The following is a 10,214-nucleotide window of genomic DNA, read 5'->3' on the forward strand; positions in this document are numbered from 1 at the left end:
TGATGAAATGAGATTTGTTCTGCCGCCCATTAGTGGCCTTCTGCAAACCCCTTTCCCCTCACTTCCCACTCCCTCTCGCCCCCCCCCCCCCCCCCTGCACCCTCTGAACACTTGGACATTCCTCTTTATTGTTCACATTCCAACCCAGTATGGTAACATGCACACGCAGAGATTAAAAACCTTCCAGCCACAACCCCAGGAGCCCAACGGGGGAAGGGCTATCGGGGGGCGGGGCCGCAGAAAACCCCTCCGGCCGAGCCTCCAGGCGCTCCGAGGCTTTTGCATAAACAATGGAGAGCGGGAGGGGCTGCTCTCAGGGTGCGCTTAGGAAGGAAAAGGGGTGACAGGTAGGTGTGGGATAGTACTTCCCTTCCCATCAGAGCAAGGGGCATCATCACCATAAAAACCCTCTTCCCCTCTTTCCTAGCCCCAGATTTAGGGGGTTGAGGCTAGGCTGGGGCGGATAGGGCACAAAGACGCGGGGCGCCCCCTTTCGTTGACCACAGAACGAAAGGATTTGGAGGTTGCTTTTTTTCTTTCTTTTTGAGAGTACTTGCGCGACGCATTGGGTGCCCTCTGCAGTACGCGCAGCGAAGCGCACCGAGGCTGCGGAGGCAGAGCTGCATGCTGGGCGCGGGGACCGGTGGGCGTGAAGCAAAAGGACAATTTTGCGAATATGAGGTTTAGAACGAGGGTGAGGAGGAAAGGCGAAAGGGGGCAACGTTAGACTGGAGAGCTAAAAAGAGCACGGACTTGGCTACGCCGCGACGAAGCCAGCCTGGGAGAGGGAGTCTATGAGACGCGGCGGGGTAGCGGGGAGGACTCCTGAAGCTGGCTAGTCGGTGGGAAGGAGGGGTCACAAACACAGTAGGGAAGTCTTGTCACTGCGAAGGGGACGCGGCATCCATCTCTCCTCTGGAACTGAGGAGAGAGAAAGTCACAGAATCTGCCCCCTGCCGGCTCCATCTCTTCCCCCTCCCTTTCGGGGAGTGCCACCCAGACCCCATCCCCGGCTCACTGAGCTGAAATGAGCTCCAGGGCAGGTACGTGAGTGAGCCTCCCTGTGCTTATGGCCCTTGGCCGAGTTTGGGCAGTCGAACGAGGGTGACTGAGTGCATGTGTTGGTCCAAGTGTGTCCGTGCCGCAGCCGCGGGCGCCTGGACATACCAGAGGGCCTGCAAAGTCATGTTCCTTGGCAGGGAGGGGCTGAGGGCTAGCAGAGAGAAGGACTCGGGGACTGGGTCTTTTCTCCCACCCAGCATTCTCCCCTACACACTCTGCCGCTTTGGAGTATTGGTTACCTTCTAACACGTTCAGTTCTTCGGTCCAAGGTGGGGGCAGAAGAGAGAGAGAGGGAGAAAGAGGTGAGCTCTTGGCTTGTCAGCATCGTTGGCCTTCTCCCGTCCACTTGTTTCGGGGTCCTAAGTCCCCACCCTTGACTCTCTCCACGTCCTTCTCCACTCCCAGCCCAGCCTTAGACTTCCCCAGCTTTTCCCAAACATGCCTGGAAAACGAGAGCCTCAGCAATGCGCGCCAGCCAGCCTCACCTGGCTTAGTCTCCGCTGGGGCCGCCGCCTGCGCCTCCCCGGGCGCCCCCAGCTCCGCCCGGTCCCCCCGGGCCCGGACCCTTCCGGCCGCACTCTCCGCTCTTTATCTTCTTCCTCGCCATGTGGCCCCGGAAACTCGCCTGGATTTTGGCTGCAGCGGCGTTGGCTCCCGGATCATCCAGGGGGATGTCTAGAATGTCGTCGTCAGGCTTGGAGCAGGCGCTCTCCTGAGAATCGGGCAGGGTTGTTTTTTTGTTTTGTTTTGTTTTGTTTTGTTTTTTTTTTTGGGGGGGGAGTGGGGTGAGGGAGTGGGTGATAAAGTCCAGACTCCGACGGGATCGGGTGGGACAGTGCCCTGTAGGATTGCGAGGACCTCGAGGGCGGTGGGAGGAGTAGAGAGGGAAGCCTTGTGGGGTGGGCGCACCTCCTAGGCAGCAGCCATCAAGAAAGTCCTGAGCCAGGCAGACACAGGCAGAAGTGCATGGGAGGATGGAAAAAAGAAAGTCAGCTAGCCCCATTGAAATTAGCCTTTAGTTTCAGGGAGCTGTCCAGTTGAGTTTGGGTGAAAACTGAGTCTGAAAGAGCAGAAAAAAGGCAGCAGGTGCTCCTGAAAGAGGCCACTCTTTGCTCCCAGAAGATGCCACCACCTGAGCAGGGCCCTTCTGTGTACAGGATTCCCCAGAGAGTGGACACAAATATCTCAACAGAGCCATTTTCCCCCGAGTAGAACTGCCCCAGAGTTCAAGGCTGGAATTCCGGAGAAGATGGGCCTACCACTCCCGGAGGCAGCCAGGGGCCCAGACACTGGTCCCTTTGGGCTTGCTATCTCCTACTGTCTTCCAGGTTGGACTCAAACACCCAAAAGAGGTAAAACAACAATAACTGAAAAAGAAACAGAAGGCAAGAGGTCTTTCCCTCAGTGTACTCAGGAGAAGAAGGGGATTAGGCCAACAGCTGCCATTTAAGCCCTTACATCGTCCCGGGTACAAGAGCTGTGTTGCCCAAGTGTTTTAGTTCTTCCTCAGCAACAAGGCTGTGACACGCTTTCATTCTTACTCGAGTTTACCAGGATAAAACTGATGATTAAGAATGTCAAAAACAGGGGGCTGGAGAGATGGCTCAGAGGTTAAGAGCGCTGACTGCTCTTCTAGAGGTCCTGAGTTCAATTCCCAGCAACCACATGGTGGCTCACAACCATCTGCTAAAGGAATCTGATTTCCTCTTCTGGTGTGCATGAGAACAGAGTGTTCCTACACATTAAATAAATAAATAAATATTAAAAAAAAGAATGTCAAAAACAAAATAAACAACAACAACAACAAAACCTACCTGGGCTCCCAGACATTACTGGTAGCTGGTAGAGTTGAACCTTGTATGTCAAGTTCTAGATTCAATTTAATGCCTAAGAAAGGAAATGCAACCAGCCGGCCTGGTTAGCTGTAACTGTGTGGTCTTGGAAAGTTATCTGAGTTTTTCCAGTCTTAGCTCTTCCATTTGAAAAAAAAATTAGGATGATAATATTTACCTCTACTGGTTCTGGAGAAGAGTAAATTGTGAAAGCTTCTGGCATAATCTAGTTGATCAGCAAACAGCAGCTAGGCTATAATTGCCTTGTAGAACAATAGGGTGACATAAAATGATCAATTCTGTAAGCCAAAAGTGGTCCTATGACAACAATCACAATCTTACATAGTTTGTCATAATATGTCATGTGCCGTGCAATGGGTCGGTGAATGATACATTACGTATGTGGCGGCAGTCTTCTGTGATTGTATCAATTATCGATGCTGTAGACATCTTAGTTTTGTAAACATACCCTCGTAATGTGTGAACCATTATGAAGTTGGCTAATGACGCATTTCTCAGAACATAGTCTCATCAAGGAATGTGTAAGATATAATCAAAGCCATCTTTTTTCCCCAGTATTTCTTCCCTTCCCTTTTTTTTCATTTACTCTTACTCATGCTGTTTCCCAGAGTGCTGGGATCAAATCTAGGGCCTTGTGCATGATAGACAAATGGTCTGCCATTGAGCTACACCCCTAGACAGAAGGCTATGTGTACTCCAGGCAAGCCTTGGACGCATGATCTTATTGCCTACAGAGTGTTGCAGACATATTTTCATATCCAGTTTCTGTTCCTGTCCCCCTGCTCTAGGTCACAGTAAAAAGGATTAGGGCCACATGTGGTGGTAGACTTCTGTATTTTCAGTCTGATGGAGTTATGGGGCCAGAGGAAGGGAGATAGGAGTTTGAGGCCACCCTGGGCCACATGATATCCTCTTTCAAACACACACACACACACACACACACACACACACACACTACAAACAAAACAAGAATAAAGAAAGGATTCGGAAGTTGATGGTATCAATTTGAGAGGCTTAACACCGGAGCATCAGTAAGCGCTGGGGAAGGGATGTTGCTATGAAATCAGAAGGACATTTTCTCTTGATCTGCCTATGGCTTCTGGGATTTTGTCCTTATTTCTCCGCCAAGAATGCTCACTGCTTTCACTCCCCCCCCCCCCCCATGTCAGGCCAAGATCTCACATTGTGAGCTAGCTTGGCTTCTGCCTCATCTTGGCCATCAGCTCTCTGTTGTCAGAAATGAGCAGAGTGTGAGTGAGGATTTAGAGTCATCTGTCTCTGATAGGTTTGCCCTTAGGGGTATAGTTTAAAATTTGAGACAAGGTCTCATCATGTAGCTCTGGGTGACACTGAACTTGCTGTATAGTCCAGGCTAGTCATGAACTTCCCATAGTTCTCCTGCCTCTGTCACCTGTGTGTTGGGACTACAGGTGTGGACTACCATGCCCAGCCTGTAAGCAAAACTTTCTACTCCAGAAGCCTAAGGCCGAGTTTACAAACGACTCCCCCTCAGCATGTTTCCCCAGCTGTCTTCATTTCCTGGGCCTCAGAGTTCCTCAATTTGTGCTCAAGATGCTTCTCGATCGATTTAAACACATTTTCAAGGAGTTGCCAAGAGGCTGGGATGAGCTTAGATGGATGGGCCTAAACCTCCGTGTTTTCGTCTTTCTTAGCCGTAGGGCTCTCTCTGACATCTTATTCTTTACATAAAATTCAAATCAACCCCTTTGGGTTTTCTGATTCTTCAAATGCAAGTCTTTCTTGGTTTATTTTCAGGGAGTAGGCTTTTTGAAAGGAGGCAGCCGGCATAAAAAAAAAAAAAACAAAAAAAAAAAACCAAACAAACAAACAAAAAAAACCAAGATCTATCCAGATCCTCTTTCCTTGGTCTTGGCAGTGGTTAAGAGGCTGTGTGGAGGTTGGGGGGTTGAGTGCCGAAGGAGTATTTTTCTCTAGTCACCCTCAGATGTGACCTCATCACCACAGATGCTCCAGAATCAAAACCTGGAAAAACAGGCAAAGCCACCCCCAACAGGCTAGCATGTTCTCTGACCCTCTGGCTGATTCCTTAGGACAGGCTGCTCATGCTGCCCATAGGCTGAACTGGAGGCAAAAGGAATAGGAATCCGGGAGGAGCTCCTTGGTTTTGGTGCCTGGGCAACTGCCCCCTAAAGCCTCGACTGATGACAGTCTTTGCAGAGGGGCTCTGAATGAACTAGGGACATCTGGGGGTGGGAGAATGCACTTGCCAATAAAGGAGGAGCCATGGATGGGCACATTACTTTGCCCGTGAGGCTCTCATTTTTTTCCAGTGCCAAGCAGAACTTAGCTCAGGTGAACAGTACCCTTCAGCTCCCCAGATCCAAATAGATTTAGAACTGTCGGCTGCCTGTTATATGTCAGGTGCTGGGCTAAGCACTTTGGACATTTTATCCGATGCAATCCCCATTTTAGAGTCAAGCAACAACCTCAGAGACATTTATAACTCCCCCAGGTTGTGCAGCAAAAAAATAGTGATACGATCTGCTTCAGAATTTGTACTTTTACCCCCTACCTCAGGGCAGGTATGAGGGTAAAACATCTATGCTGTTAGCCGGTATGCAGTCAACTAGACTACAAAAAAGAAAGGAGTGGGGTATCAAAACAGATTTCTTTTCCTCTTCCTGTTAAATGAAGGCAGGAAAGTAATGTATGTTTGCTATGTCAATCAGCCACTGGAACATCGAATAATAGCTCCTTAAAAACATTCCCTTAAAAAAGAACAGAGATCTGTTTTATTTTCCCTCATTTCTGTGTAAGCTTGCTTACCAAGGGGGAAAGAAACAAGCAAGGCAAGACTAAATTCTTCCCAAACATCAGGTGGGTTGGCCATGGAGGAAAGCCTCAGAGTAAAAGAAAAGAGGCACACTGTTCTCTCTACAGCATAGGGCAGGAAGGTGCCTGGGAGCAGCCCTGCCCTTCCCCAGGCCTCCACCCTTCTTGCCCCTTTCCCCTCTTTCTTTCTGCTCCAACACCACAGAATGAGACTGATGTTGAACATTGTCTGGCCCTTTGGCCCAGTGGACTTGGGCCATGAAAACAGAAGAGTCTGTGTCAGGGTCCTGGGCATTCACTACCTCTGGTAGCCCTTCTTAGGGGACACTGATTTCACTCATGTCAACCACACCCTCAGCTATTATCTATCCGAATTAGTTGTCTGTTATGTAGCTATCTACCTGCCATGAACCAGTGGCTTCCTGGGTATTCAGAAGCACTAGCCAGGACAGACGGACTTCCTAGAGAATTCACTCACTCATGTCTTCCCACTACGTCTCCTGATTCCTTTCCACATCCTTCTTGCCTTCTCATCCTTTTCTTTCTTGCTCAGCTGTACCCCATCCCCTGCCATTGACTCATATCTCATAATCTGCCATCTATTTATTTATTTTACTTAATGAAATGCTGCTGGGGATGAGGACCTCTTCCTCAATCGAGACTGAAGACGACCTACATTTCTCTTTTCACAGCCCAAAAGTGCTTCTTGGGCTGGGTGTTTATCTCAGAAGCAGAGTACATATTTAGCAAGCACAAGGTCCAGAGTTCAATACCCAGCACCAAAAATAAGTACGTACATAAGCAAACAAACTGCTCCCTGGAGAATAACAAACAGCTTCTCTGGAAGAAGCCCTTGTCAGTTTTCTTCAAGGGGCAGGACCATATGTGACTGGCACGCTTCTTTTTCATACTTTTTCTGGTCTATACATTTGCTGCTGTTAGCATTTACAGCAATGAAAATCAGTATGCTTCAAAGAGAGATAGGAGGGCAGCCTTTTGGGAAGATAGGGCTCCATACTTGTCAACAGTGCCTTCTTGGGAAAAACAAACAAACACACAAATCACATCTCTAAACCTCCGTCTGTACAGCTGTAGAAGGCCCATCTACCTGAGCTAAGCAGGCACACTGGCAGCTGTTACTGATTCTAACACGAGTTAAAAATTCAACCATAGCTTGCCCCTGAGTTTCCACTGCTTCTTGGCACCTAGACAGCAGGAAGTCTCACCTCGTAAAGAAATGGGCTACCCCTCCCTTCCATACAAACGTATTTATTTTGTATTTATTTTGCATACTGTGGGTGAGAGGTGGGGTCCCTGCTGTCATTAAGTACCCTCTGGTGTCTTTAGCCAGGCTGACAGAAAGGGCATACCAGGAGTTTGGAGTCGTCTTTTTCCGCAGATAGGGGCTAAGAATAAGCAAACAAGTTTTATACAGGTCTGGCCACTCCTTTAGCCAGCCAGGACCCGGGACCTGTACTGGGCACCTTCACACAAGTGCCCATAACACGATCTGCTTTGGCGTCACTTGCAGCATCCAGTTTCCGTGAGAGCGCTGTCACAGACACTTCCTCCCCTCGCCAGCAGGGCCCTCTCACGGTCACTCATCCAGGACCCACTAAAGAAGAAGCCATTGGGGGCCGGGCCAGCTCCTCCCCAGAACCACACTGACTAGGCTCTTTGCTGCCCCTCACCACCAAGACCTTCTCCCCACCTTCGCCATAGAAGGGGCTTAGAGGATCGTCTGAGGGTCGTGAAGATCTTGCCACTCCCGACATGGGCAGCAATGGGATAGAAAATCGTGTGGGGGCCAAGGAACACCGAGGAACTTGCCCACCAGCAACAGTTTCCTGTGTCTCCAAGGAGGCAAGTTCCACCTCTTGTCTAACCTGCAGCTTCCCTGCGGGAAAGCTCTGCTCAGCTCCCGATCCAACCTAGACTGCCTGGCCCATGGGTGCTCTGACGCCCCCGCGAGCTGGGGAGATTTTCTCTAGGGCTTGGCTCAGATTAGGCAGGCTTCTTCCACCACCTAAGACAGTATCTCAGCACAATTTCTCCTCACATGACTCGTAGGTCTTCTACATCCACTTTCATCCCTCACTCATCCTCCAGGGGTTCTCGGACACCCCTGGACCCAGACCAAGCTGAGTTCAGGTATGGACTTACCGTGCAGCAGTCCATGTTGGGGTTGGGGGTCCTTGGCTGGGGTGGAGTCTGGCGCAGAATGGGGGTGGGTCTGTACGATGCTGGGTGGTGGGTAGCTCAGGGTCTGTCGGGCAGCCCCGGGCCAGCAGGGAACCAGTGCAGAACCAGCTTCTCTCTTCCTGGGTCCGGTCTCCCGCGCTCCGCAACTCTTGCAAATGTAACCTGAGCTCTGCGGCCTCGAAGCCAATCAGGAGACACTTTCAGGAGGGTGGGCGGGGAGAGCTGGAGCAAGGACCACTCCCTCTCTCCGCTCTTTTCGCCTTGCTCTCATTGGTGCCCCAACCCCTCCGCCTACACACTTCCATCCTTTCCTCCTACACACCCCATTTCCCAAATTCAATCCCCAGGCGTCGGGGTAGGCACAAGGCCCCCAAATCCAGGGCACAAACACACATCTGGGCGCATCACGCCCTGCGGTCCATAGATAGAAACCCACGTACCCCACCCACCTCCCTATACTTTCAGAATCCAGAATCCCAAACATTGCTCCCTCTCTATCTCTCCTCTCTGCAAAGAAAAGCTCCCTAAACTGCAAAGAGGAGCCCTCATTACTTTAACTACGGAGAATGCTGTTGGTAAACAGCCTGCAGGATGGGCATATAGCGACACAGACGCTTCAAGCCTCATGCATCCATATATACTCCCAGACTAAATGAAGTGTTCCTGTCTTCCCACATACAGACACTGCAGACACAATAGGCAAAAACAACGACACAGGCCTTGTACACACATCCTGTGAGGCACAGGTAAATTGTAGACCGCGAGTTCTCTAGCGCATAAACAAAAACGCCTGCGTTTCCGCTGCTGCCAATGTTGGCATTAAGTATTTATCTTCTTTAAAAAAATTTTTTTTTAAATCTAAAACGTTGTATTAGCACATATTGAGTCTACGTGATAGTTGGTTTCATTGTGACTTTCTAATACATGTACTTTAAATCATGTTCATCTGGTTACCTGCTCTTACCCCCTCTCCCTCCTGATAATCCCCATCCTTTCTTCAAGTATCCCTTTTATTATCATGTCTATCCTGGGGAGAAGAAACCCATTGAATTTAATTGGTGTTGTTTACAGAAGCACGGGTAAGCGTGTTTTTGTTTGTTTGTTTTACAGGAGTGAAGGCATTATGCTCTTGACTACACCACTGAAAAATGTTTCTCCCTACCTCACCAATCATTAACTGCATATAAATCTTCGGGGGGGGGGCTCATAAGCCTCTCCCCTTTCCATGACAGGGTGTTGATGGGCCCAGGCCTATTCAGGTCTCCCACATGTGCTCCAGCTGCTGTGAACTCAAGAGCACAGCAGTCAAGTCATGCCTGGAAGTCAGAATTCCATTCCTCACCTCCCTTCTTCCGGTTCCTACATTCTTTCCACCTCTTCTTCCATGATGTTCCCTGAGCCATGGAAGGCTTGGTATATATATGTCCTTTCTATGGTTGGGCATTCAATAGCCATTTATTCTCAGTAGTTTGGCAAGTTCTAAGTGGCTGCTGTCATCACTGACCACATCTACTTCGTATCTACCCATGGTCTGTGATCTGTCTACCCATCCATCTATCCTTACACCCATCTGCACCAAATAAAATCACTTATGCCCAGCACCCACTTTGAATGCATTTGTATTCTGGTACAGATTCAGCACACCTGCCCATCCCACTCCTCATACTAGACTTCCTATCCTTTTGATCACAACCTCAAAAATAAAAGACAAAGGGGACTGGAGAGCTAGCTCAGTGGTGAGAGCACTGGCTGCTCTTTTAGAGGACCCGGGTTCAATTTCCAGCACCCACATGACAGTTCACAATTGTCTGTAACTCCAGTCTAGAGGATCCAACACTAACACAGACATACACGCAAGTAAAATAGCAATATGAAATACAAATAAATTAAAAATTCAAAAAAAGACAAAAGTTAGCTGCCCTCATGCTTGTTCTTTGGAAGAAAAAGGATGCTGTCAACTCAAGCATTGTAGTGGTTATCACTAGTATTGGCCCTTTGGGCCCATGCTGGGGAAGGATGTAGGTTAAGAAGAAGCTGGGAAGCAGAGGTATGGAAGGAACATCGGGGGCAGGTGGCTTGCTCTTTGTGTGGCCTCTTAACCTTCCAGACTGTCAGGGTAGTACTGCAGACTGTGTCACATGTTATCCATGTGCTTGGGACACCTCTGAGAAAATGCAAGTCCTGCTCAGCTAAGGTCTCCAAGGGGAACAAGGGAAGCAGAGACACTGCTTAGAGTAGACAGGAAGACATGCTCCATAGCTTTGAGCAAGACAGGGGACCTCA

The 10,214-nt window shown here is 49.4% G+C and overlaps 1 protein-coding gene across 1 annotated transcript; it reads right to left on the bottom strand.

Moving 5' to 3' along the window:
• Positions 1-85: 85 nt before the first annotated feature.
• On the bottom strand, positions 86-8,113 carry Nrgn (neurogranin). Its single transcript, XM_055622338.1, has 4 exons — positions 7,893-8,113; positions 1,548-1,774; positions 1,302-1,319; positions 86-921 (listed from the first exon to the last, which is right to left on the bottom strand). Exons 1-2 carry the CDS (start codon positions 7,905-7,907, stop codon positions 1,553-1,555), a joined length of 237 nt encoding a protein of 78 aa, XP_055478313.1. The 5' UTR covers positions 7,908-8,113; the 3' UTR covers positions 86-921; positions 1,302-1,319; positions 1,548-1,552.
• Between the last annotated feature and the right edge of the window lie 2,101 nt (positions 8,114-10,214).

Source organism: Psammomys obesus, unplaced genomic scaffold (genome assembly GCF_907164565.1).
Source record: "Psammomys obesus unplaced genomic scaffold, mPsaObe1.curated_primary_1811, whole genome shotgun sequence".
Taxonomy (NCBI): Eukaryota; Metazoa; Chordata; class Mammalia; order Rodentia; family Muridae; genus Psammomys; species Psammomys obesus.